This window comes from Aspergillus campestris (genome assembly GCF_002847485.1).
Source record: "Aspergillus campestris IBT 28561 chromosome Unknown P168scaffold_4, whole genome shotgun sequence".
NCBI classification, from domain to species: Eukaryota; Fungi; Ascomycota; class Eurotiomycetes; order Eurotiales; family Aspergillaceae; genus Aspergillus; species Aspergillus campestris.
The window spans coordinates 1758555-1783494 of record NW_020194339.1 but is presented as its reverse complement, the minus strand read 5'-3'; the positions used below and the strand labels follow the sequence as shown (position 1 = coordinate 1783494).

Genomic DNA, 24940 nt, shown 5'->3' with positions numbered 1-24940 from the left:
AATAATCACCTTACCAAGATTGTTCAATTAACATTTCATCCATAGTCTAATACTCAGTTATCCATCATGGCGTCCAAGAATACCAACGGGTCCACCAACGGTCACTCCCATGACTTCAGTGCTTACCATGTGCCGTCCACGCAGGAGGCCATCCAGGTGGAGAAGGACTATGCGGCGCACAACTACCATCCTCTCCCGGTGGTGATCTCGCGGGCACAAGGGAGCTCGGTGTGGGACCCCGAGGGCCGTCACTACCTCGACTTCTTGTCCGCCTATTCCGCCGTCAACCAGGGTCACTGTCACCCGAAGCTGTTGGCTGCTCTCATCGATCAGGCCTCGCGGGTCACCCTTAGTTCGCGCGCCTTTTATAACGATGTTTTCCCACGGTTCGCCCAGTTTGTCACCGAGTTCTTCGGATTCGACATGGTCTTGCCCATGAACACGGGGGCCGAGGCTGTTGAGACGGGTATTAAGATCGCGAGGAAGTGGGGTTACAAGGTCAAGGGTATTCCCGAGAACCAAGCGCTGGTGCTCAGTGCCGAGAACAATTTCCATGGTCGCACGGTATGTCCCATTTATCATAATAATTTTTATCGTTATTATCATCTTTGTGTGAGGTGGGTCGAGGCACTAACCTGGTATGTCTTGTGCAGTTCGCCGCCATCTCTCTCTCCTCCGACCCCGAGTCCCGTGAGAACTATGGTCCCTACCTGCCCGGCATCGGCTGCAACATTCCCGGAACCGACAAGCCCATCACTTACAACGACAAGGCGGCGCTGCGCGAAGCCTTCGAGAAGGCGGGCCCCAACATCGCGGCTTTCCTGGTCGAGCCCATCCAGGGAGAGGCGGGCATCGTTGTGCCGGACGAGGATTACCTGAAGGAGGCTCGGGCCCTGTGTGACAAGCACAATGCGCTGTTGATCTGCGATGAAATTCAGACGGGCATTGCCCGCACGGGCAAGCTCCTTTGCTACGAATGGAGTGGCATCAAGCCGGACATGGTCCTCTTGGGCAAGGCCATCTCCGGTGGTATGTACCCCGTGTCCTGCGTGCTGGGCCGCAAGGACGTCATGCTCACCATCGAGCCGGGCACGCACGGGTCGACCTATGGCGGTAACCCATTGGGATGCGCGGTCGCCATCCGGGCCCTGGAGGTTATCCGCGAGGAGAACATGGTGGAGAAGGCGGAGACGCTAGGCCATGTCTTCCGGAAGGGACTGGAGGCGATCAAGAACCCCATGATCCAGAAGGTGCGAGGCAAGGGCCTTCTCAACGCCATCATCATCGACGAAACCAAGACGGGTGGTCACAGCGCCTGGGACCTCTGCATGCTGCTTAAGGAGAAGGGTCTGCTGGTACGTATTCCGAGATCGAGGGGGGAAGCCGTCGAATGCTAATGCTCTTTCCAGGCCAAGCCCACCCACCAAAACATCATCCGTCTGGCCCCGCCACTCGTCATCACGGAGGAACAGATCCAGGAAGCGCTCAAGATCATCTCCGACGCAGTCGATGCTCTTCCCACACTCAAGGGCGCCGATGAGGACAAAGTCATCCCGCCTCCTGAAAAGAAGATTAAGATCGGTGTCGAGAACTAAACGGGCCCTTTCCAGACAACAGACACGGATCAGCCGCGCCTCGAGCTTCGCCTGTTGGCCTCCACGAGAGCGCACACATGATAATGACTTAGACCGTTGTCGGCATTGCTGCCCTGTGGGGCACATTCTGACTAGAGTTGACGGTTTGCTCTTCCAGGAATGAGTCACCATGCGATGCAGCATTGGGCGATTAGATAGACACTACTGTCCATCTCGACCTTAGCGACCGACGTGTAGCTATATTTATGCGAAAACGGCTGCACGAGTTGTCCAAGGATAATGGACGAGCTGATCCGAGACTGTTGTCGAGTTATGTCGGTTTTAGATAATAAAGCATGACGCTTCATGACTAGCAGAGCGATCCACAAGTAGAATAAAGCGATCCACGAATAGAATAAAGTAAGATCAAGAACTAGAGAGGGGAAAAATCCAGGGTGGGCTCTCCATCTTATATGGAGGGAAAAGACAGGGAGACAAACAAACCCCGCGTGGCTGACTGGCCTGGTGGAAAATCCCTCGTCTCTTCTTCACATTCTCTGGACCATCACTTCCACTGGCATTATTACGATTAAGTTGGCTATATCTTTTGAGATTGAAGTGGAACGGACGTTTGATTCCAATATCAATTATGAATGATTGAAGAGTATATATATAGCCGAACTCAAACGGCAGGATCCATAACATCAACCCATGCGGAGACCAGAATAACCAACCAACAGAGGTTAAAGAACAAAAGAAAATATTATACTCGAGGCGGATTATCCTTCTCATAGCTCACCTCCAAGTCCGTCGATTTGACAATCGTACGGTCCTCCACCACGCCAGACCCAGAGTTATCACCGCCCTGAGGGATGGCGCTCTCGACATCACCCTCCGGCCCACCCTGCAGCGTCCGCTGACTATCCAACTCCGTGATATTGTTCCACGACCGGCTGACCTTCTTGCGCGAGGACTTCGGGGGATACTTGCTGTCGGGTTCAGCGCTCATGTCGCGGGCGCTGAAGATGCGGGTGCGGATGAGGAGGGGACGGAGGGCGGGGAGAGAGGCGCAGATGATGCCGACGTTGATTTCGACCATGCTAGGGGATGTTTAGTATGTATTTTGGGATGTGGGGTGAGAGTGGAGGGGGGTTAATGCGCGAGAGTGAACGTACCACCATTTGGCGAGGGTCACTTTGAACCGGGTGAAATCGTTGCTGTCGATAAAGGGCATCATTGTCACGACTCGGATGATGGCGACGACGCACGCGCTGTGGAGATGATCGACTGTGGTTAGCGATGGGTTTACTGTCTTCCGAGGAGCCTTGTGGAGTGCGTACAAAGAACCCATGATGAAGAGAAACATCAGCAGCACCTTCTGCTTGAGGGAGGTCTGCAAGTTCCAGCACAGTCTGATGGGCAAAACCAGGGCCATCAGGTCCGAAAGGATATTGAAAGCCGCGTTGGCATAGACGAAATCGAACTGGTTGATGCACTTGGCCTCCGCCATGAGGGTGACGTCCCAGGTAGCGGCGATGGGTCGGCACGGTAGGGTGAAGATGAGGAGGCTGACCAGGGTATAGATAGCGACGAAGGCGATGATGCCATAGGTGATTTGGCGGAAGCGCTTTTCGGGACTGAGACGCAGATAGAAGACCAAGATGGCTGTCTTGACGAACCACACCCCGAGGGCGTAGATGTCCTCTTCGACGAGATCATACTGCTTGAACGGGGTTAACTTGTCGAGATGCAAGTCCCAGATGTGGACCCCATAGCCGTTTCTGATGTCTGGTACCGTCCAGTCAGCTTTTGTTTGGTTGAGGGAAAAGGCCTGATGATACTCACTAAGGATACTCAGGACCGTGAAGATCCATGCACATATCTGGCCACCAATACATAACCCTAGACGAACCCAACGTTATCCCCATGTGCCGACTATCCAACCACCGACAGCACTTACAGTCATCGAGACCGACTGCCCGCAAAATCACAGCACGGGTATAAAGGCGACCCATCAAGGTCAGAGTCGCGGTCATACATAGGGCGATACTGATCGAGTAGATCTCATATTCAGAGCCATCAGGATTGTCGAAATTGGGGGTCACCCCCGGCGGGGGCGGTGCTGCTGGGGTTTTGCTCAAGTCCATGATCAGAGTCCCAAATCAGATTGCACGATTTGAGATGACATAGGAGGTAAGTGAGGGTATCCCGTGGGTCAGAGGCATCCTTATATGAGGATGGCTCTGTATCTACTCCGTATTCCCTCCATCCTCCCTATAGTTTTTGGGATTTGCTTTTTCAATCCGCGTTCGTACTTATTGAGAGCAGAGCATATGCTGTTCGTGAATTACATCAAAGTCTCTAGTCCAAACGGATGTGGAAGATTTGTCCCGAAAAGCAGCTCTGACTAGTGGTCACACTCGGTGGTGACACGTTCAAATTTGATATCGCACATCACCCCCCCGGAAACCAGTCAGAAAATTTCCTTCTTCCCGAAGGTTCCTGCGCTCGAGTGGTCGGCGTTCTGGGGGTTGAGCATCGTGACAGATCGAGGTGGCGTCGGCACTATTTGTACGACAGCTCAATAATGCAAGGGAGAGGTGCGTCTATCATCTGTCTCTCCTGACTCGCGACGTGCAGTGAGAAGTCTATTTTTGTGACAAATAGCCGTTCCCTTGGGATTGCTGCAGGAATATCGCTTTATTCTTTGTTAACGAGAGACCCCGCTTGTCCGAGCTGGACATGGTGTATACGAAGTAAGTGATAAAGTCTTTTGATCAGCTGTGGCGAGCTGGTACTAAACCAAGTAGGCTATGATAATCGATCAGGATCCACCCCCCTGCCGATTTAGTCTGGTTTGATCTAAAGTTGACCAGGGAATTTCTTCACGAATCCCTAGACTTGTTGAATTACGGAGTCCAATGCATAATGGACTACGGGGTACTCCTCCGTACCGTAGACGCATCATGCAGACCAGATCACAGAGCGTTCGGACGTGCGGGGCGAAATGTCAGAAACGCATAGAGTTCAACAGACTTCTGCCTGTGGGTAGTGGGCCAATTATTGAAATCTACAGGGGGAACCATCCGATCGGGGTCACTGGCCAAGACGGTGGGTCATCGTATCGAGAGTCCAAGGCGCTCAGTGGACAATCCCATTGTCACATTATGCGCACAAGCCACATCCTGAACGAGCCAACAGCATTCGTCGGGGAAGCTTTGTGGACTAACCCGGCGTTGTTCGTCGCCAACCCAAATGAGGAAAAGGATTCACGGTGTCCTTGCGCGTCCAATCTCACTATCGATGCAATCGATGACTTAGCCGGGGTGCAGTGGGCCTTGGTTGACGTTGACGAGCCCATCAGAAACGGCACACCCGTCGGAAATGTGTTTGAACCGCGAGCGCACAGACAGGAGACGGATGGACCACTTGGTCGTCATTTGCCTCCGTTGCGGTATGATCATCCTTCGAGGAGTTTTGGGATAATCTGAGAGGAACTGCGCCCCTGCCCCCTCTTTTAGGCACTTCGACTGGCTCCGAGCTTGATCTAGGTATAAATGTGAAACGCCCTGATGTATCCCCTCAAGTCCTGCATGCGAGCGTAGCCTCTTGACCTGTATTGATTGTGGCATCATGGGTAGTATCGGACCAGTTGACATCCTCCAAGATGAGCTCGATCGAGTTCTCCTCGCGGTGCAAAAGCACCAAGCCGAGTTATCAAATGCAGCCAACTTTAACGCACGGTACAGCCTCATGACCAAAGCAAACAACCTGCTTCAGACTATCCGCGGCCCGGCGGACATGGTCTTTGCCAATTTCGAGGATGTGAGCATGGCTTTTAGCATTTACCCTCGTTCTAGCCCACGCCCGTCATACTGATCATGATGGGGGAAACAGGCCTCAAAGATGGGAGCGATTCGGGCCTTGCTCGAAGGCGGAGTACTCCAAGCCATGCCGACGGGTGGTGAGAGCATCTCAGCCGACAAGCTCGCCTTAAAAACCGGCGTGGATAAAGCACTGATTGGTACCGGACACCGGACACGCCTAGGCCAAGATAACCGAACTGACTGTGAACAGTGCGACTCATGCGGGCGGTTACCCCCGTCGGCCCTGTCCGGGAAACAGGAGAGGAGCAGTACGCCCACACGCCCTTCTCGGAGATTTATTTGGCGCCACAGATGCAAGCCGTGTATAATATGATGTGCGCATGGATGTTCCCTTTCGACGGTGTTTATATCCGCTAACATCCATCTTCCAGGGCCGACGAATTCATCCCCAGCATGCTCCGCAATTACGATTGGCAGAAACAGAACGGCTGGAAAGACCGGTACACTCTGCACAACAACCCATATACCGCGACCATGAACTGCCAGGGTGAGACAATGTTTGAACATATTTCCAAGTTTCCGGACCGGTTTAGTCGTTTCAACGACGCGATGCAGGGGGCCGATTCGTCCCTGATGACCGTTGACCTGTACCCCTTCGAAAAAGAACTGGGCAGACTTGCCAACGACGACACTGTCACCCTAGTTGACGTCGGTGGTGGGCGCGGCCATATCACTCGGCAGATCAAGGAGGCCTTCCCAAGCCTCAAGGGCCGATTCATCCTCCAGGATAGGCCCAGCGTAATCGAGGATAACGGGGACGAAATTAAGTCTCATGGCATCGAAGCGATGGGCCATGACTTTTTCGATCCACAACCAGTCAAGGGTATGCTATATACTTGCCTTACTCCTCTCCGCTCTCAACCTCCCCTGCTGATCTCTACTCGTCCCGCAGGAGCTCTGGCCTACTACATCCGGCGCTGCCTCCACGACTGGCCCGATGAGCCCGAGGCGCGAACGATCCTGTCCAACCTAGCGGGCGCCATGGATCGCGAGAAATCCCGAGTACTAATAACCGAGTTCATCGTGCCCGCAGAAGGCGGGACGATGTTCCACGCCTGGATGGACCACACCATGATGACGTTCGGCGGCGTCGAACGCACCGAGAAAGACTGGGCGAACCTGCTCGATCGCTCGGGATTGCAAATGGTCAAAGTATGGCGATTGCCTGGTGTGCCCACGGGAGTCATCGAGGCACGATTGAAGTAGTTATCCAAACCACGTCTGTAGATATAGGTTGCTCTGCTTGAATATAATTTGTGAATGTATAAAAGATGGAGTAGTTGATAATCAATGCCTCAGGCGTCATTATATGGCAGTCTAACCGCATATGGACTAGCGCTGTCTGCCCATGAAATCGGCCGCTGGAAAAAAAAACCTCCATTAATAGTTTCAAGAGCGCTTTCTTTATGGTTTCCCTCGCCACATCTCTACCCCGTCTATCTTTTTCTATGCATAGCCGGGCTATTTCCTGTCGCTTTATACCTAGGCTATCGTCCTTTTACACGAATCGAGCTACGTCGCGCCAAAACTCTCCGACCGCACTCTTCAACCCTACGAGGTCGTTCGCAAACACCGCTCGATCATTACAGCGTTGGGAGACCCCAAGCCTCGAAACACTACCGTTGCAATGGATAATAAACAAGGGGGAGGCGGCGGACAGAGAGATGCTAGTGGAAAGCGTAAAGCTAGAGATATGGGCCGAAAGGAGTGGAGGTATGTTGAACGTGCTGGTATACGACCGTGATCGGCCATCGCTCACCAAGGAAGTCGGCTCCACACAGACAAGCGCGCGCGCAACGATAAACAGGCAGAGAAGAATCGGCGCAAGATAGAGAATGGGGAGGAGGTCAAGGCCCCTGTCTATGCGACGCATTTCTCCCAGGAGGATATCGATCAGGAGCAGAGACGGCCGAAGAAGAAGGTTGCTGTGCTGTTGGGGTATTCGGGGACGGGGTATAAAGGGATGCAGTTGTATGTTTATGATTCTTTTTCCATGTTTGGCTCACTGTTCTCGGTTGGACCGAGGTCGAGTGGTGCGGGGTATGTGTAAGAAAGGTGCTAACGTTTGGTAGGAGTGAAACTGAGAAGACGATCGAGGGAGAGCTCTTCACTGCGTTTGTGGCGGCTGGTGCTATCTCTAAGGCGAATGCGGCGGACCCGAAGAAGTCGTCGCTGGTGCGGTGTGCGCGTACGGACAAGGGTGTCCACGCTGCGGGCAACATTGTCTCCTTGAAGTTGATCGTTGAGGACGAGGACATTGTTCAAAAGATCAACGACAAGCTCAGCGCGCAGATTCGGGTCTGGGACATTCTCCCCACCAGCAAGTCCTTCAGCAGCTACCAGTTGTGCGACTCCCGTGTATACGAATACCTGATTCCGAGCCATTGCTTCCTGCCGCCTCATCCCAGCACGTACCTAGGGAAGAAGATCGCCGAGGTTGCCGAGAAGGAAGGGGACTTTGAGGCGTATCGCGCTAGACAGGAGGAGGTTGCTGGCTTCTGGGACGAAGTCGATGAGAAGCACGTCAAACCGATCTTGGAGGGTGTTCCGGAGGACATTCGCGCACTCGTCGAGAAGGCACTGTACTTTGACGAAGACAAGGGCCCCAAGAATGAGGATGAACAGCAGACGGAGGGGGCAGAAAACAAAGACGAGGCGGCTCAAGCTACCTCTGAAACAGCCCCGGCTGATGCTGCCTCCGAAGCGGACGAAGCCCTCAGACGCCAGATCATTGACGTCGTGAAACAGGTCAAGGCTGTTTATATCACCGCGAAACGGGCGTACCGCATTCCCGAGTCCCGTCGGGCTCGGATCCAGGCGGCACTTGATCAGTACGTTGGGACGAAGAACTTCTGGAACTTCACTATTCAAAAGATGTTCAAGGACCCCTCTGCCAAGCGCTTCATCAAGTCCTTCAAGATGCACCCCGAGCCTATCATCATCAACGGCACCGAGTGGCTCAGCCTCAAGGTGCACGGCCAAAGCTTCATGATGCACCAGATCCGCAAGATGGTCGCCATGGCGGCGATGGTGGTACGATGCGGCAGTGATCCTTCGCGCATCGCGGAAACGTACGGCCCCACAAAGATCGCCATCCCCAAGGCGCCTGGACTGGGCCTGTTGCTGGAGCGCCCGGTTTTCGAAATGTACAACAAGCGGCAAGATACGATCGGTAACGGCAAGCAAAGCATCGACTTTGACCGATATAACAAAGAGATCGACGAATTCAAGCAACGCGAGATCTACGATCGGATATTCCGCGAGGAAGAGCAGCTCAACGCGTAAGTTGACTTATTAGTTCCCTGTAAATTCCATGCAGCTAACGATTCTCCAGCTTCTCCTCCTTCTTCAACCACATCGACCATTTCCCGCAAGAAGAGTTCCTGTACGTCACGTCCGGTGGTATTGGCGCTGCCCGTCCTGTCCTGGCGCCCGGTGCTGCACCGCAGGCCCCGAAGCTGGTGAGGGCAAGACAGACCGCAAGTCCCAGCGAGAAGCGCTGGCTGAGGTAGAGGAGGAGTCAGAAGACGAGACACTTCCTAACAACGGGGAGGAAGGCGGGTGATCCTAGCACACGGAATAGACGTATATAACGAATGAGATTCCAATGCCATGTTCACTTGACAAAATAAATCCATATATATAGACTGTTCCATTGAAGATAGTAGACGCCTGAATTTAGTGGCATCCATAATACAAGTTACCCGTCTCAGGCTGTACTTCCACTCACCACATGACCACACCTCTCTCCTGTCTTTTTCTATATAAATTCATAAATAACATGGCCCTGGTAGAATACTCCGACTCGGACTCCGAATCACCAGCAGAATCAAATTCCCCACCCCCAGCCAAAAAGGCCCGAAAGAACACAACCCCCTCAGACATCCCGCCATTACCAGCGGCATTCCACGACCTGTACGCGACGAGCACTCGCGTCAGCGTCCGCGACGATCCCAGTCTTCACGGAGGGCGTAAGAGAGCTATTCCGCATGTTGAAGGGAACTGGCCAACCCATTTGTACCTAGAATGTAAATCTTCTACTCCATTTACCAGTGACAGACCCGCTAACTCGGACGGATAGGGTATCCAAGTAATGAAGAGTTCGCCTTGCTGAGCGACACGATCAGTCAAATGAGAGCTCAACTAGGCAAGAACAGCAGAGAGCCAGAGATACACAGTCTACTACGGAGTGACCTCGGCGTTAGACTTCCTCTCCACATCAGTCTCTCGAGGCCGGCCGTCCTTCGAACTGAACAGCGGCAGTCGTTCATGACAGTGTTCCAAACGGCCATTCAAAAGTCGCATATCGAAGCGTATGCTTAGAATTTCCTTACCCTGAACAAATGGTCACTAACGGTACACCGCAGCGTGACCACCACAGTAGAAACCCTAGACTGCGTCTCCAACTTCGACAAAACGCGCTGGTTCTACGTCCTGCGCGTGAGCAGACCCGCGGACGATAGCTTGAACCGCTTGCTTGGACTGTCGAATCGCTATCTGGCGCTGTTCGATCAGCCGCCATTATATGCGAACTCGACGGACGGCGACAGAAAGCAAGTGTCGGGAGAGCCGTCTGGTGATTACTCTCGTTGTTTCCATATCTCTTTGGCGTGGAGTTTGACGGAGCCGTCTTTGGAGGCGAGGGAGCGAATCGCGTCGATGGATTTACGGAGTCTTGGGGAAATTGAGGTTCGGTTTGATTGTGTTAAGGCGAAGATTGGGAATCAGATTTCGAGTATTTCGCTTGCTTAGGGGTTGGTTTATGTGAATATGACAGGCTACATGATACCATAGCATGACCTCTTTCTTCTTTTCTCCTCTCCTGTCCCCGAGGTATCGCTGCTAGCAGTTTCTGTACAGATCATTTGACCATAGGATAACTTGAGGAGCCATGATCAGGGTTTATGACGGGCAATTACTCTCCATCCACCAATCCCGGAGTTCCACCCAAAAAAAAACTGATAAGATCAAGTCTATTGATTATCCAAACGTCATAACGTCGTCTTCTGATACAAAACAAAAACCGCACATCTATTTTATAACACACCCTTAGTGCTCACAACATCTCCAGCCCCAACCTCACCAGCCACCCTCCTCGTGCAAGCAGCACGGATAGCCACAGCCAAAGCCTTGAAAGCGCTCTCCGCACGGTGGTGGTCATTGTCACCGTAGGTGCACCCCACATGGAGGGTGACGCCAGCCGCCTGGGCAAAGCTCTGCAATCCGTGGGTGATCATCTCGGTGCTCAGATCGCCGATCTTCTCGCGGCGGAAACCCAGGTTGATGACGGCCCAGGGACGGCTGGAGAGATCGATCACGGCCCACGAGAGCGCCTCGTCGAGCGGCGCATCGCCACGGCCAAAGCGCGCCAGCGACTGGCGGGCTCCGAGGGCCTCGGTGAAAGCGGCGCCGACCGCGAGGAAGGTATCTTCGGCTGTGTGGTGGTCGTCGACTGTGGCACGAAGAACATTAGAATATGACACTCCACACAACACCGGTGATTGCTATGGCTACTTACTGAAGAGGTCGCCCTTGGCGCGGACCGCCAGACTCATGCCGGAATGCTTCGCCAGCGCATGCAGCATGTGATCGAGGAAGCCAATGCCCGTGCTCACGGTGATCTGCTGGGTCGCGGTGAACTGGGTCGCATGGGCGGCATCCTTGATAGGAACAACGCCCTGTTTGGCAGCCTCTGCGTCCTTGGGGTCTTCGGGGAAATGCTCCGAGGCCTCAAAGGGGGGAAGAACCCCGCCGTCTAGGGAGAGCGAGACCTGGATCTTGGTCTCGTTCGTGACGCGGGACAGGGACGCGGTTCGAGCGGCGAGCGGCATTGTGGCGGAGGTGGTCGATTGTTCGAATTGACCGGTTATAGAGGAATGGGGCGACGGAGGAGTGGATGGCGAACGATATCTCCGGGATTTGATATTTGAAGCCGCGGGGAAACCTTGTGGTATCGCTCGTATTGGTATTACCGGACGGGAGAAATGGTTGATCCGGGCATCTCCGAATCTGCCAATCCGCGTCATCCGATCTACTTCAACTTCATCTTGACCAGGATATCTATCTTTCCCTTTCCAGTACAGTCTATCATAGCAATGCCTGCTCCATCGTGGGAGAGGAAGGACATTGATCCGCCGGATCAGGTCACTTCCGAAGCCGTGACGGGGTTCCTGGCAGGCGCCTTCCGGGTATGTGCATATCGCCCTCCAGATGAACTTAGCCCACCGATACGAGATGACTAGGCACTGTAGAGGTCTTCAAAGCATACCAAAATACTAATAGATCTACAGTTCGGCTCTGTCTCCATCCTCGCACACATGATCATGATCCTCCCCCATCCGTTTCGCTTTTCTCCCCCCGCATCACCTCCGACCCCATCCGACCCGTCGCATAAGGCCCACGCGCGCCCTCGAGTGTCACCTTTCTCGAAAGAGCGCTTGAGATCAAAGTTCTTCTACCAGCCGCTGGAAGGCTTCTCCGAGTGGCTCTCTCCGGCATCCCGCGTCTACCGGGGCCTTACCCCGCAGTTCAAAGTGTTCCTCCAGATCGCTGTCATGACGCTGGGCGGATGTGTCTATGCGGAGAGGAGGGTCGATCAGTACATCAAGCTCGTGAGGAAGGTTAAGCGGGCGGAGCGGAGGGAGGCCGAAGCGGCGGCTCGCTATGTGGAGTAGACTGACTGACTGATATGGTATGGTATGTATTGTAGATATTTCTTTTATTGTACATAGGTAGTGAACGTTAGCGACAATTTGGTATTAGGTTTGATGTTTTTGCATTACTGGTTGTCGGTAGATTGTGCTGATGATTGTAGGTGATCGTACTTATATTCTCTCGAGGAGCCTACCAAACCGCGTGGGGTGATATTCAGACTCCTATCAATTCCACTTTCGAGAATGAGACTACCATGCTACGGCCTCTACCATGCTACGGCCTCTACCATGCGACTATGACGTCTGGCTACGTACATTGATCAGTCCGGAGTTTCTCTGGACAAGAGTATCAAGCTACACGCTCAAAGTACTACCCAGCCTACACCTAATCCAACCCCATCATCGTCGCGAAATCAGGAAACGGATCATCACAGCCCTTAAAAATCAGCCCAACAGTCTCAGAAACGCCAAAACACCCTACCCTAAACCTCACGCGCATAAGGCCCAGGCTCAGGACGCACCTCCTTATCCCCCACCCACGAATCAGGAAACAGCGGGGCCCCGTTATCATCACGCAGATCGAGATACAAGAACACAGTCGTCGCGATCTCCGCGTACGGCGTCCGCTCATCCACAAGCGTCGTGACGAGATGGCCCAGCGGCGCGTCATTGTCGTAAACCGCCCTGTGCAGCAACTGGCCTATCTTGACGGCTGTCATCCCGGCCTTGGCGTACGAAACTAACGTCGCGGGCAACATGTAGACCTGGTCCCGGTCCATGGCGAGCGGGCCGGAGGGGAACTCGGGCTCAGTTTGGTCACCTTCGCTTTTCTCGCGGTGGATGAACGCCCCGGATCGCTTTAGCTCTGGGGGCGGTCTGTTGAGAATCCTGTTGTGCATCTTGTCCCTTGGCTCTTGGGGATGGTCGGTGTTAGAATCACTGTTAGCCATGGTGATGGAATGAGTGGATAGTCAAGTCTGTTAGTATATGTAAGAATCTGCAAAGATGGATATAAGTATATCGCGAACAGAAACTCAAGAAAGTAGTATGGATAGAACCTCAACTGTAAATCAGAACAGCAACTGAAGTAAGGAATTCGCCAACCCTTTTATACTTCCCCAACCATTATACATCTATTCGTCGTCCGTCACCATCCCAACAAGGAGAGCGCGCATATAACAAAGGACGGTTGAGCGTGAGAGAAGGGCATGTAACACGAGAGGCCATTCCATTCAATGAACATTGTTTTTTCTTCACAGAGGGATTGTTTCAATTCCGTCAATCAAGTGGTGGATAATGGAATGGGGATGTGGATTTGGAGTGCTGGGGATGATAAGGAATTCAATGGCTTTGATGAGGGTTGCTATACCCTAGGGATTGTATACCAAAGGGTCGTATATCCAAGGATAAATAGAGGAAGACATAGTCTTGATAGAAGAGAACACCCATAACCTCAATAAAGGAAATAATACTCTGTCTCACTTATTACGCGTCATAATATCTCATATACAAGTCCCGACATCCTAGATAACTATCTGACGATCAAAAGAACAAAGAAAAATCTAGAATTGGGTCTAGCGACGCAACGGTAAAAAAGAACACATCTAGAGGTACAGGTCCTGGAAGCAGGGGGGAGAAAAAGGTTACAGGAGACAAAAGAAATGCTGAATTCATTTGAAGGGATTTTTACTCAACTCGCAGGCACTGGAGGCGAGCTTCGGTCTCGATTACCTGTTCATTGTGGATTAGTTTCATGTCGTTATGGGAGGAGGAAAGTTAGGTGGGGGGGGGGATGGGTATATACCTCCAGAGCTTGCTGCACTTCCAACACCTTCCGCACATCACCCAGCCAGTCCTTGCTCAGGATCTTGGCCCATCCCTTCAGGCTGTTCATCTCCCGGGCGGCGTCGTCCAGGCGGCCCTGCTCCAGCAGGGTCTCGGTCCGGCTGAGGACGCTCTCCACGTCGTCGCTGCCGGTGACGGCGTCCCGCTTGAACATGACCTTGCTCAGGACCATGCTGGCGGCGTGGCTGGCGATACCGGCATCCTCGGGCAGCAGGCTGGCCTTGCGGACCTCGTCGGCCACGCGGCGGAAGCGATCGACAATCATCGGGGTAGAGGGGATGCCGCGCTGGTAGGCGGCGGGGTTGATGGAGGCGATGGCGGCCTCGACGACGGGGTCCTCGGCGGCCAGCTCCTTGACGGCGACCAACTCGCGGATGAAGGGGCGGGGCACGGGGGAGCGCTCGAGGACGGTGCGGACGGCGTCGACGGCGACCTGAAGCTGCTGGGTCTTGAGGTTGGTGTCGATGACGGCGCTCCAGCCGGTGGTGAGCTTCTCCAGCTCGGCGACGTCCTCGGACAGCTGGGTGAGCTGGCTGAGACGGCCCTCGCGCTCGCGCTCGACGAGACCCTGGACATCGTGCAGGTACTTGCGGTTGAGCTCGATGGCCTGCTCGACCAGCTCGTTCTTGAGGCGCTGCTCAGCGACCTCCTGGGCGCGGTGCAGCTCGGTCTGGACCTTGTCGAGGTAGGCCCGGGACAGCTTCTCGCGCTCAATCTCGAACTCCTCGCGGTACTGGGCGACGTCGTGGGCGCGGGCCTCGTCGAAGCGGCGGATCAGCTCGCGGGCAGACTCGTCGAAGGTGGCGTGGGCCTGGTGGATCTCGTCCTGAGCGGCGCGGCGGGCCTCATCCCGGACGGCGACGATCTTGTCGCCGATGAGCTGCAGCTCCTCCTTGGCCTTGGTGATGGAGCCGGCGTACTTGCCGGCGTTCTCGTCGGCGCTGATGACGGTGATGATGTCATTGAAGGTCTTGACCAGCTCCTGCACGATCGCCTCGTCACCCTCCTTGACCTGCGAGAAGTCCAGCGGGGTCACAGCGGGGGCGGCCGGTTGGGGGATGGCCTCCTTGGTGGCGTGGTCGGATTTGGCCTGCTGAACGGCGGTGGTCTTACTGGCCGGGGAGGCGGCCTCGGGCTTGATCTGGGCCTCACCGGCCTGTTCGGCCTTGGCGGCACTCATGTGGGGGCCCTTCTGGGAGACATCGCTGCCGGCGTCATCGGCGGAAAGCTTGGAGGACAGACCACTCTTGCCGGGGATGGTGACCTGGCTGCCTTCCTCCTTGGGGCGCGAGGCGATGCGGTTCTGGGTGGTCAGGGTGTTGGGGAATCGGCGGTAGAAGTCCCGTTCCTCGAAGTAGAGCACAGTCTCCTCGCCGTAGGGGATGTATTCGGTGAAGAAGTCGTGGAAGTTGTCGGACTTGAGGGCGAGGAAGACACCACCGCCGTAGGCGAATCCGGAGGTGAGGATCAGGTAGAGCAGGAAGCGCCTGAAGCGGCCGGACTTGCGGACGGGGGCGGGAGGCGGAGGGGGGGGAACACCTAGACAATCGATCAGTAGGCCATTGGCGTTTGAAATTGCGTCCATCGACATCACAGGGCGATCGTACCTTGCTCCGTGGCAGGCTTGAAGACGGTCTCCGGGGGAATTGGGGAGTCGGAAGAGGGGGAGGCCGGGGTCGGGGCGCTGGGGGAGGCGGTCTCGCATCGGCGAAGTATCTCTAATTGATGATTAGACATATTATCTTCAAGAGGTGACAGTTGAAGTTAAAAAGAAAGAACATGGAAGGAAAAGAAAGGACATAGACTGATGTCATCGTCATACCTGACCGGATAGTCGGCTACTGGCGCCAGCTCTGGAGAGCCATTGCGAGGCAGACCGTTGACGAACAGAGGTCAACAGCAATTGGCGACCCGGGGCCACAGATGAGCGCAGCATGAGGGGCTATCTGGTCAAAGGGAGGAGGTGGGGGGAGGAGGGAGATGGAGTGAAGAGAGAGAGAGAGAGAGAGAGAGAGCGGATGATGCTTTTGGTTTTCCTTCTTCGTTCTCACGATTCTCTCCGATCGGCCTCACCGCCTTGGCTGTGGCTGGTACCTCATCTGCACCGCCACACCTCGGCTTGCGATAAAAAAAAATATGAAAGCTGATAAGGGAATAACTTCATCTTCACTTCTCTATACCCCACAGTCTTGGAAAGAAAGAGCCCAAATGGTGAAACGAAAGGCGGAGAAGCAGCAACCTGCTGGTACGTACTTCTTGTATCTCCAATTGGTCAATAAATCTAACTCAAGTAGCTCCCCTCAGCGCGGTGGCAGCCCGCAAGGCTCGACAGCAACAAGCTCAGGCACAGGCCCTGGCCACAGAGAAGCCCTCCCAGGTCGATCCGATTCCAGAACCCCCGTCTAAGAAGCCGCGACATGCACCGGAGAGTCAGGAGAAGGAGACTCCCGCCAAATCGCCCCGCAATGACAACCCCCCGCTGCGACGATCGTCGAGACGCAGTGATGCCATAGACCGTCGCGAGAGCGTCGAGAGGAAAGAGACGGAGAAGGTCGAGGTTGCGCAGGAGTCGCTTGATCGTCAGCTTCAGAAGGAAATTGAGGATCAGGTCCCGGCTGACTCGGATATGAACGAATCGGAAGCAGTCGAAGAAGACACCAGGATGGATCCCATCGCTGCTCCAGACGAAGAATCAGAGGAGGAGGACGGGTAATCTTCCCTCGTTCTGTTGGAATGATCAGGAGCCATATGCTGACCGGACTAGTTATGAATCGCCGGCGGAGCTTCCCGTACAGGTCCAGGAGTTCCCGCTCTCCAAAACGCGCCTGAACAAGTCCAACGTCGTGTACAGTGACGAGGATACGCTGTGCGTGCGCATCAAGGAGAAGATGAGTTTGGTCTTGGTGGGACAGTACGACCTCTGGGTCAAGCGCGGCCTCGTCAGTCTTATGGGCGCAAAGCTGCACCCCTCGCCTCAGGTCTACCGAGTCTACGCCCCCTCGACCCATTCGCTCCCCGTCATCAAATGCGTCGCCGGGGTGGACGGGGTCGCCGAAGTCGAGATCAAGTCCTGTAGCACGGGCATCACGCGTCTGGGGGATCTCTCGCCCCTGTACCAGTGCGTCTGGAACGGGAAGAACACGCCGGCGGACAAGTTCACGCTGAAACAGGCCCCGTCGTCGTGCCGAAGATCGTTCTCCGTGGTATGTTCAATCCAAGGCCCCTTCACATGGAGCTTGCGCTAATCCGTCCAGTTAAATACATCCGCGGATGATTCCCTCAAGCGCCATCTGTGGCCGCTACATCTCGAGAAGCAGTGGAGCGCCGCCATCAAGTCCCTCTCCCAGCGCGGCGGGCGACTCCGCACTCTCGTCTGTGGTCCCAAAGGATCGGGCAAATCGACCTTTAGCCGCTACCTCCTTAACCACCTCCTCAGCCCCGCGCCCCAGACCGAGACCAACTACTGCAACACGGACGGCGTCGCCTTCCTGGACTTGGACCCCGGGCAGCCCGAGTTTTCACCCATGGGACAGGTCTCGCTGACGCACGTCCGCACCCCGGTCTTCGGTCCGCCTTTCACCCACCCCTCCCTGGACGGCTCGCGCCAGGGCACCATCGTCCGCGCGCATCACATCGGGGCCACCTCCCCCGCGAAGACCCCGATCACTACATGATCTCCGCAGTCGACCTAATGGACCGCTACCACGCCCTCCTCGCCAGCTACCCCCAATGTCCGCTGATCATCAACTACCCAGGCTGGATCTTCGGCCTCGGCCTCGAGGTTGCGACCTGGCTGATCCGCACGCTGGGTCTCTCCGACGTGGTCTACATGAGCGAAAAGGGTCCCGGCGAGGTCGTCGAGCCTCTCGCGCAAGCCGCCCACCACGCCGGCATCCGCCTCACCACGCTGCCTTCCCAACCCACCGACTTCGTCAGCCGATCCAGCGCCCAGCTCCGCGCCATGCAGATGCAATCCTACTTCCACATGGGCCGCCCCGGCCCGCTCGCCACCCCTCTCTGGTCCGCGACGCCCTCGCCCGCACGCGCCCCTTCCGCGTCCGCTACGCCGGGCCCACCGCAGGCATCCGCGGCATCATGGTGTTGGGCTCCGCAATCCAGCCAGACATCCTCCACGAGGTTCTCGACGGATCCATCGTCTCGATCGTGGCCCTTGAATCTCCCACCCCAATCCTAGGACATTCCTCCACATCCTCCTCCGACCCCGACACCGACACCAATACCCCCGCCACCCTCGAAACCCTCATCACACGCGCCCCCACAACCAACCTCCCCTACCTCTTCTCCGGTTCCGGCAGCACCAACCCGCCAGACCCAAAAACCACCCGCAGCCTAGGCCTAGCCCTCATCCGCTCCATTGACCCCAAAACGCAGCACCTCGAGCTCATCACCCCCATCCCACCCCGCCAGATCCAAGCTGCCCTCACCGACAGTGAAAGTCACGGTATAATCCTCGTGCGCGGGACCCTCGATAACCCCAACTGGGCCCTCAGCGAAGAATACCACTCCGCACGAGCAGCCCAAAAGCGGCATCGGGTCCAGATCGACGAGCAAACGTCCAAATCAACCACTCAAGAAAAAGAGAAGGAAGACCAAATATCAGCCCTCCTAAACCACCGCATCCGTCAAGCCAGCAATGTCCCCTGGATGAAGGTCATCGAGGACCACAGTCGCTGGCGGAGGGAGCAGCAGCAGCGGGGGTCTGGGCATTTGTGGAAGTTGAAGAAGAAGGCTTATCCGGGGAGTGAGAGTGAGGGGGAGTGGTAGATTGGTTTTATATGTATATATATACTTGATTTTCTAGAGCCTCGGGGAATCCATGGCCCATGGACTGTTTCAATCCACCTCAGGACCAGGCACATACTTGTGTCTTGAAGAAATATCCATACCTTGTCTAAAACTGTATGTTGCAGAATAATCCAGACAGTGAACTGATCCTCTTGTCAATTCAGTAGACTAGGTAATATAAGATAGTAAGATTGCCACTCCCAAGGGAATCTTGAACCAGGTGACGACTAGCCCTATCTACTGTGTAAACAGGCGGCGTGGAACGGACAGAACAACGATAAGATTGATGATCTTGAAGCTAATCTATGAAGAACTGCGAATGGTTTCCAATCACGAAGAGTTAAAACAGCACTTTCATGGGGGCAAAAACAACAACTCAACATCTACTGGGCCAACTGCCCCACAACCGGAACAGTCACTGGCAATCCCCCACCAGGTCGACTCGCTACATCGACTCTCCAACCTCCTGAAGTCCCGGGTGTCAAGTTCCCACCATCGGCCGGTGGTGTCGGTGGTGTCGGACGTTCCCAACCGCGGACCACGACAGGGAATATATTCTCCAGCTGCGTGCGATCTTGCGCATCCTGCAATGCGGAAACATTGCTCCGGAGTGAGCTGCCAAAGTGCTGCAGGGCGTACAGTGTTTCCATCTTTCCTTTGACAGTGGTAGTATCCACCGCTAAACCAGAGCCACTGTTCGGCGCCTCGAGTGCCGCGAGTGTCGTGGTGTATTGGTTTCTGATCCTTTGCAAGGGCTCGTTGGGGTCCGTTATGGCACTCAACCTAGCCTACAAGGGATCCTAGTACAGAGCAAGTGACCTTCTCTTCAAGAATACGCTTAACGAAGCCGCGAAGTTCAGGATCTGGCTCAATTCATCTTCATATTGGTCGTGCACATTTTGTAGACCTCGGATGAGCTGTTCCTTGCTGTCGGTGATTCTCTCCTCGAATGTGACATCGTCACACGCTCTGAAGGAGAACGGGATCACGGACTGGAACGAGTTTCGATTCGCCTCGTCCAAAGTGGGGTGGTAGACGTAGTTGGCGAAGGCGTTGATAAAGGTAGACTTGCCCACCCCCGTCTCGCCCAAGAGTAAGATATTCTTCTCTGGGAAGGCATCCAAGCCTTCGAGCGTCTCATTGAGTATGCCCGGCTCATATGCGGTTGAAAAAGCCCCGTGGGTCTGAAGGGGACAGTGGAAGCGATATGCATCCTGCTGGACTCTACCGCAGCGACAATACATAAAACTGTCCGAGAAGCCGTACTCCACCGGCGCCTCGCAGTCGAGGCAGAGCCAGTCTCCTCAAGCAAGCAGGCAGGTATATGTTACATCATTTGTCGAGAGATTGCATGTATGTATCTTCATCGATAGCCTATACACCCGTGTCAGGCGAACATGCAGCTACTAGATTAAGATTCAGCAGCAGCGTGCGGCTATAGGATACAGGGAATGCAGACCGTGACACGTATCAACCGGACAGTGGCCATTGATCGGAGATCTCCTGGGGAGGCAAACCACATTGGGATCGGGGCAGCACGGTGTGAGCAATTGACTCCCGAGCAAAAGCATCGTGTGATGAGTGAGTGGCTCCGCAGAAGACAAAGTCTCTGCTATGTATGCATGATCAGGATCAGGGCACGAGTACACGCATCGCCCTCCAATGATTCAAATTGTTTCATTTCCCTGGTCAGGGTCCGCCAATCGCGCCTTCCCCAAGCCCCCTACGTCTGGTATCGACGGAGCTCCGAGTTTCGAATACCAATCCGGGCCTCCTGATACTCGTCCTTGAAGGAATTAACAGCCTCTGCGCTCTTCCGCCTTCGTGCCGTGTATTTCGACGTGGACCCGCAACTTTTCTCAGTTCCATTCGCTGCAGAATGGCTTTCTCCAATTCGGCGTGGATGGTCCTTCAGGCAGCCCAACCCAACCTCCGGAATTGCCCGTGCCCTTGAATATAGTCTATGCGATAGGCCTCTTTCTCTTCGTCCAAAACGTCATCAACGGTGGCGTTTGACGGACAGCGGGGTTGATGGTACGTCGGATGCGTTTCCTAGTCTGTATAGACTGTGTATGACATTATTGGTTTGGAATATGTTGTATATATCGTATGCATCACGAATCCGTCTCGTTGGGCGTACTATTGCACACAGATGTGGTTATATAGAGCGCAATATAGGAAAAAATCTACTATTGATATGCTTATATGTAAGAATAGATGACTGAATTGATTACGTCAACGAGGGTATGTAGTCAATAAGGGTATAGATAGATATAGGTATAAGTATAGATAATAGCATCCGATAACACCCCCAACCGATCTACTCCCAACACAACAACCAAAGAATCACCACATGTCCAGACCGTCCACATCCATCACGCAGTGCCCTCCTCCGGGATCTCATCATCACCCAGTTCACTCGCCCGTTCACTAGGCCGCTCGCTCGTCTCGCTGACGGCCTTCTCGGACCGGCGCGACTTGCGACTGAAGAAACCCAGGCTGCTGCGGGACGACTTGTCCGCCGAGAGGATGCTGGAGACGGTGCTATCCACGCTCTTGGCGAGCTGCACTTCGCCGTTCGCGTCGCCGTCGTCGCCGTGTACGGATTCGCTCTTCCTGGAGAATAGCCCCGACCGGTCCTTCCAGGAGCTGAACTTCCCTGAGCTCCCCTTGCGGGTGATCTTGCGGATGAAGGACTCCTTGGAGCTGCTGTTGTCGGCTGAGGCGGCGGATGGCATTCGCTCTAGTGATTCGTATGAGTCGCCTGCGAAGTTGGAGAGTGATCGGGAATCCCGAGAGACGCGGGAATCACAGGGTGAGCCGTCCATGGACATGTTGAACGGGCCTTCTAGGTCTCGATCCTTGGGATCTTCGTGTTCCTGGCCCTGGCCGGACTTGAAGACTGCGGTGAAGGTGGGTGCCGCGGGGTTCAATTTCGGGGTCATTGGTCGATGTGAGGACGATGGCCGGGTCCCAATGGGCGCCTGCAAAGGCCGTCCCTGGCGCTCGTAGGAAGAATCCTGGAGGAAATCCGGCTCGCCCGTCAGTGTCAAGGGGAGATGGCTGGAAGAGCCGTACTGGGTCGACGGTCGGCGCGATTGGACCCTAGACCAGGTGGATGGCGAGGCCCAGTCAAAGCCCAAGGGACTCCGGTGTTCGGGCTTTTCTGCCGACGGCCAGCCGAAATGTCGATTGTCCGTGGATGGGTGGGGAAGTTGGTTATCAAATGAGAACGTGGAGGACGGTCGGGGAGACAACGAGCCTCGTCGCACGGTCCCGAGAATCGACGATGGGTCGATAGGGTCATGTCTCGGGCTGAATTGATTATATCCAGTACTGAGGTCCGAGTGATCCCCGGACTTAGCCAAGCCGCTTCCACCGCCGAAACCGAACCGGCTGGGAGAGAAAATACTGGTGATTGCGGCCCGTCGGGACGGCGCGTGGTCGGACGAACTATCGGCCGTGACACCGGCCGTGTTGCTCCGAGGGAATAACGACATTGGGTTGGCCCAGTTGCCAGTGTGACTCAATCGCCGGCGTCGGGCACCGATCGGATCCATTTCGTCCAAATTCCGCGGGAAAGACTGGCTCTGCCCGGCTTTCAAGGTGCCCAGCAAAGGAGGCTCGTCGGCAAGTGTCTTACCACGCGGCCGATGAAAGCCAAAGAGACCCGACAGTCGCCGCGACGCGCTCTTTGGGGCCTCTTCCGCGTCGGGAAAATGGGCAGGCTGAGAATCCGTCTCCTGGCGGGGGTTCTCGTGTGGACTCGGAAACACACTCGCGGGTCGACTACCAGAAGAGACCGGGGATGGTGGACCGTGCGGGAAGCCGTCCGGAAAGCCGTCTGGCGGGATCTGTTGCTGCTCGTAGCTCGAGAATCGAGGGCGAATCACTGGACGGGGAAGCTCGGGCGATTCCTCATCCCCAAGAAGATCAGATGGGAGGAGCGCGTCTGCCCGAGGGCTCATTTGGGGGTTGTAACCGAAAGAAACCTCGGACTCGGCTCCGCGAATAGTCTCTGCCTGACCAGACAGGTCCGGGAGGGTCATTCCATTGTTGATGTTGAAAAATGCCGAACTGGGCGCAAACGTAGGCGAGCTGGTAGTTGGCGGATTATAGGCGATACTACCCGAGAACGACGGCTCCATGGTAGCAAAGTTCATAGGCGAAGAGACGTTACTGGCGAGCGAGCTGCGATGGCGACGGGGGCGAATAGTTGCTGTGTTGGACAGATCGAGATCCAGGGCTGGTAGGGCAAAGGGACCGGTGCTGCCGGGTCTCTGGGTGGTGAGCCACTTCAGACGCTCCTGCGCTTCGTGGTACTGTTGCTGAGCCTGTGCGTGCAGGTTAACCAGAGTGGCATATCGTGCATGCAGACTGCTCAATTTCATCTCCCACTGCCGGGCTCGTTCGTTGTCGATGCGATCAAGCTCCCTTCCATCCTCGCTATCCGGCGCCTGGGTGGTCTTCCTCTCGTCTTCGAGCTTCTTCACGCGTCCACCCTTATCCTGGATCTCGTCGTCGATAAGCTTCATTTCCATCTGCTCCTTAGCAATCTTCTCCTGGACTTCCTCCAGCCGGTTCTTCTTCTCTTCCTCCACTCGAGTCTTCTCCTCCCTGGCCTGCGCAACGTCATTGGCCATCCGCTCCATCTGCTCTCGCCATCGGATAATATCGTTCTTCCGCTTCTTGCGTTCGGATTCCTTGCGTTGCAATAGTCTCTCGCGTTTGACCTTTTCACTCTGCACGCTGCGATTGACGCTCTCCAACTTGTACACTTGCTTCTTCAAGTCTCCGCTCGCCTCGTCCTTCTCCTTGACACGCTTCCGTAGATCGTCCCGTTGTTTCTCCAGATCCTTGAGAAGAGCAACGTGTTCTTCGTCCTCGTCGCCAGTTTGCTTCTCCACCGTTTCATTCTCGTGCTGCAGTTGCTTCAATCGGTCGGCAAGCCTCTCCAAGTTTCCATCGCGGTCGTTGCTTGCCTCACTCCGTTGCAGTTCTTCGACATTCGTCGTACCGTGGGAAGAATCGGCGCCACTGGCGGGGGATTGTTTGCGCCCGGCCGACGATCGTTTATTCGGCACTTGACCTCCACTGTGTTCACGGGACATGACCGGGGCTGACGGAGTCGGAAGTCCAGCCGTCGAGCGGGGGATGGAAGCACGGATCGTAGGGTTACCGGCGGCGGCATTCTGCTGAGCGGGCGACAGGGGAATGGATTTCGTTCGCACGTGGATGATAGCACTGGGAGTCTGGAAATTGGCCGCGCTCACGGACAGAACGCAGATGTGATAAATACTTCCGGGAACCAGATTCAATATCTCCACAGCAGTCTCTGCCCGTTTCGACTCACCCACTTTATCCATTGGTTAGCCTGGACAGTCCCGCAGGGTCGAGACCCAGAGACGGCGAGGACCAGTCCTCAAACGTACCTTTGGCGCCATTCACCTGGATGATATGCTTATGGATAGAGTTATGAAACTCGGGCTGTTTCCAAGCGATCCGAATCTCACGAGCAGTGATCTCTTCCAGGGTGACCTCCGGCGGCGGGGGGATATCCAAACCCAATTTTTCGACCAGAAGATCATTGGGGGTCTGGCAGACCTGCCACGCACGGTAGAGCAGCCTTGTAAGTAAGCACATGCGTTAGCTTAATCCATTCCCAATCCATATAGATAAAGACCCGGGTATAACTCACCAGATAAGGGCCCACAAAATGGAGACAGCGAGGAACAGAGCCATGACGCCTCGTACCCTGACACGGGGGACTACGGTCGGGTAGGCGTCGAAGGAAAGATACAACGGCTCATACATCCCCGCGTCTAGCATCCATGAAGACGGGGATGAGTGAGGGGAGAAGAGTGGGGGGGATGACAAGGGTGAGAGAATGGGGAGAGAGGGAGAAAAGAACGAGGTTTGAAGATCGAAACGTAAATGGAGCGAACTAAGGACGGTCCGCGGAACTTGCCTGATTGGGTGGGTCGGTCATGTGACTTAATGCTGACTCAGGACCCTATCTTATTCCTCATCGGGTAAGTTTCTCTTCTCTCAGCTCCTTCACTCCTCGTATCAGGTCTGCTCTTGCTGACCCAGTCGATGGAGATCGCCGGTTATGACCGTGTGGACTTTGATGCTGGATATTACATTGGAAGGGTCTTCCTGAATGATAGCTACT

General features: G+C 55.0%; 12 protein-coding genes across 12 annotated transcripts; 7 read left to right on the top strand and 5 right to left on the bottom strand.

The window, feature by feature from the left end:
* Positions 1–66: 66 nt before the first annotated feature.
* Positions 67–1955, top strand: car2 (ornithine-oxo-acid transaminase; the record flags this gene model as incomplete). Its single annotated transcript, XM_024834998.1, has 3 exons — positions 67–564; positions 654–1355; positions 1410–1955. The coding sequence occupies 3 exons, from the start codon at positions 67–69 to the stop codon at positions 1593–1595; spliced, it is 1386 nt and encodes a 461-aa protein (XP_024694567.1). The 3' UTR covers positions 1596–1955.
* Positions 1956–2319: 364 nt separating this feature from the next.
* On the bottom strand, positions 2320–3721 carry P168DRAFT_326269 (uncharacterized protein; the record flags this gene model as incomplete). The annotated part of the gene is made up of 5 exons (XM_024841107.1): positions 2320–2674; positions 2750–2845; positions 2915–3362; positions 3420–3476; positions 3535–3721. The coding sequence occupies 5 exons, from the start codon at positions 3719–3721 to the stop codon at positions 2338–2340; spliced, it is 1125 nt and encodes a 374-aa protein (XP_024694566.1). The 3' UTR covers positions 2320–2337.
* Positions 3722–4149: 428 nt separating this feature from the next.
* On the top strand, positions 4150–5237 carry P168DRAFT_133016 (uncharacterized protein). The gene is made up of 3 exons (XM_024832697.1): positions 4150–4330; positions 4385–5133; positions 5216–5237. Exon 2 carries the CDS (start codon positions 4496–4498, stop codon positions 5063–5065), a length of 570 nt encoding a protein of 189 aa, XP_024694565.1. The 5' UTR covers positions 4150–4330; positions 4385–4495; the 3' UTR covers positions 5066–5133; positions 5216–5237.
* P168DRAFT_296262 (O-methyltransferase) lies at positions 5208–6667 on the top strand (the record flags this gene model as incomplete). The annotated part of the gene is made up of 5 exons (XM_024838100.1): positions 5208–5399; positions 5472–5598; positions 5652–5775; positions 5833–6284; positions 6354–6667. The coding sequence occupies 5 exons, from the start codon at positions 5208–5210 to the stop codon at positions 6665–6667; spliced, it is 1209 nt and encodes a 402-aa protein (XP_024694564.1).
* Positions 6668–6876: 209 nt separating this feature from the next.
* Positions 6877–9026, top strand: P168DRAFT_266837 (pseudouridine synthase PUS2; the record flags this gene model as incomplete). The annotated part of the gene is given in 5 exon segments (XM_024834997.1): positions 6877–7174; positions 7229–7432; positions 7534–8742; positions 8796–8922; positions 8934–9026. The coding sequence occupies 5 exon segments, from the start codon at positions 7089–7091 to the stop codon at positions 9024–9026; spliced, it is 1719 nt and encodes a 572-aa protein (XP_024694563.1). The 5' UTR covers positions 6877–7088.
* A 216-nt stretch (positions 9027–9242) lies between these two features.
* P168DRAFT_326267 (HVSL domain-containing protein) lies at positions 9243–10213 on the top strand (the record flags this gene model as incomplete). Its single annotated transcript, XM_024841106.1, has 3 exons — positions 9243–9432; positions 9543–9774; positions 9829–10213. The coding sequence occupies 3 exons, from the start codon at positions 9243–9245 to the stop codon at positions 10211–10213; spliced, it is 807 nt and encodes a 268-aa protein (XP_024694562.1).
* Positions 10214–10416: 203 nt separating this feature from the next.
* Positions 10417–11370, bottom strand: his3 (imidazoleglycerol-phosphate dehydratase HIS3). The gene is made up of 2 exons (XM_024834250.1): positions 10980–11370; positions 10417–10913 (listed from the first exon to the last, which is right to left on the bottom strand). Exons 1-2 carry the CDS (start codon positions 11290–11292, stop codon positions 10498–10500), a joined length of 729 nt encoding a protein of 242 aa, XP_024694561.1. The 5' UTR covers positions 11293–11370; the 3' UTR covers positions 10417–10497.
* A 186-nt stretch (positions 11371–11556) lies between these two features.
* On the top strand, positions 11557–12135 carry P168DRAFT_280829 (uncharacterized protein; the record flags this gene model as incomplete). The annotated part of the gene is made up of 2 exons (XM_024835890.1): positions 11557–11649; positions 11752–12135. The coding sequence occupies 2 exons, from the start codon at positions 11557–11559 to the stop codon at positions 12133–12135; spliced, it is 477 nt and encodes a 158-aa protein (XP_024694560.1).
* Positions 12136–13690: 1555 nt separating this feature from the next.
* P168DRAFT_289369 (MICOS complex subunit MIC60) lies at positions 13691–15933 on the bottom strand. Its single transcript, XM_024836987.1, has 4 exons — positions 15782–15933; positions 15567–15657; positions 13919–15498; positions 13691–13845 (listed from the first exon to the last, which is right to left on the bottom strand). Exons 1-4 carry the CDS (start codon positions 15893–15895, stop codon positions 13801–13803), a joined length of 1830 nt encoding a protein of 609 aa, XP_024694559.1. The 5' UTR covers positions 15896–15933; the 3' UTR covers positions 13691–13800.
* Positions 15934–16167: 234 nt separating this feature from the next.
* On the top strand, positions 16168–18744 carry grc3 (putative RNA processing protein Grc3; the record flags this gene model as incomplete). The annotated part of the gene is made up of 6 exons (XM_024839369.1): positions 16168–16204; positions 16254–16486; positions 16605–17162; positions 17214–17526; positions 17616–17801; positions 17927–18744. The coding sequence occupies 6 exons, from the start codon at positions 16168–16170 to the stop codon at positions 18742–18744; spliced, it is 2145 nt and encodes a 714-aa protein (XP_024694558.1).
* A 404-nt stretch (positions 18745–19148) lies between these two features.
* P168DRAFT_317467 (uncharacterized protein) lies at positions 19149–20009 on the bottom strand (the record flags this gene model as incomplete). Its single annotated transcript, XM_024840106.1, has 2 exons — positions 19149–19553; positions 19602–20009. The coding sequence occupies 2 exons, from the start codon at positions 20007–20009 to the stop codon at positions 19149–19151; spliced, it is 813 nt and encodes a 270-aa protein (XP_024694557.1).
* A 993-nt stretch (positions 20010–21002) lies between these two features.
* On the bottom strand, positions 21003–24645 carry P168DRAFT_266832 (Fibronectin type III domain protein). The gene is made up of 3 exons (XM_024834996.1): positions 24464–24645; positions 24198–24391; positions 21003–24121 (listed from the first exon to the last, which is right to left on the bottom strand). Exons 1-3 carry the CDS (start codon positions 24592–24594, stop codon positions 21141–21143), a joined length of 3306 nt encoding a protein of 1101 aa, XP_024694556.1. The 5' UTR covers positions 24595–24645; the 3' UTR covers positions 21003–21140.
* Between the last annotated feature and the right edge of the window lie 295 nt (positions 24646–24940).

Bases quoted from the DNA above. Each gene is read 5' to 3' on its own strand.
- his3 (XM_024834250.1), bottom strand. From the start codon at position 11,292: ATGCCGCTCGCCGCTCGAACCGCGTCCCTGTCCCGCGTCACGAACGAG. The intron at 10,914-10,979 runs GTAAGTAGCCAT...TTCGTGCCACAG, and splicing joins CGCCAAGGGCGACCTCTTCA to TCGACGACCACCACACAGCC.
- P168DRAFT_266832 (XM_024834996.1), bottom strand. From the start codon at position 24,594: ATGCTAGACGCGGGGATGTATGAGCCGTTGTATCTTTCCTTCGACGCC. The intron at 24,392-24,463 runs GTGAGTTATACC...CTTACTTACAAG, and splicing joins ATTTTGTGGGCCCTTATCTG to GCTGCTCTACCGTGCGTGGC. The intron at 24,122-24,197 runs GTACGTTTGAGG...CAATGGATAAAG, and splicing joins CCAGGTGAATGGCGCCAAAG to TGGGTGAGTCGAAACGGGCA.
- P168DRAFT_133016 (XM_024832697.1), top strand. From the start codon at position 4,496: ATGCATAATGGACTACGGGGTACTCCTCCGTACCGTAGACGCATCATG.
- P168DRAFT_289369 (XM_024836987.1), bottom strand. From the start codon at position 15,895: ATGCTGCGCTCATCTGTGGCCCCGGGTCGCCAATTGCTGTTGACCTCT. The intron at 15,658-15,781 runs GTATGACGATGA...CGCCGATGCGAG, and splicing joins GTAGCCGACTATCCGGTCAG to ACCGCCTCCCCCAGCGCCCC. The intron at 15,499-15,566 runs GTACGATCGCCC...TCGATTGTCTAG, and splicing joins CAAGCCTGCCACGGAGCAAG to GTGTTCCCCCCCCTCCGCCT.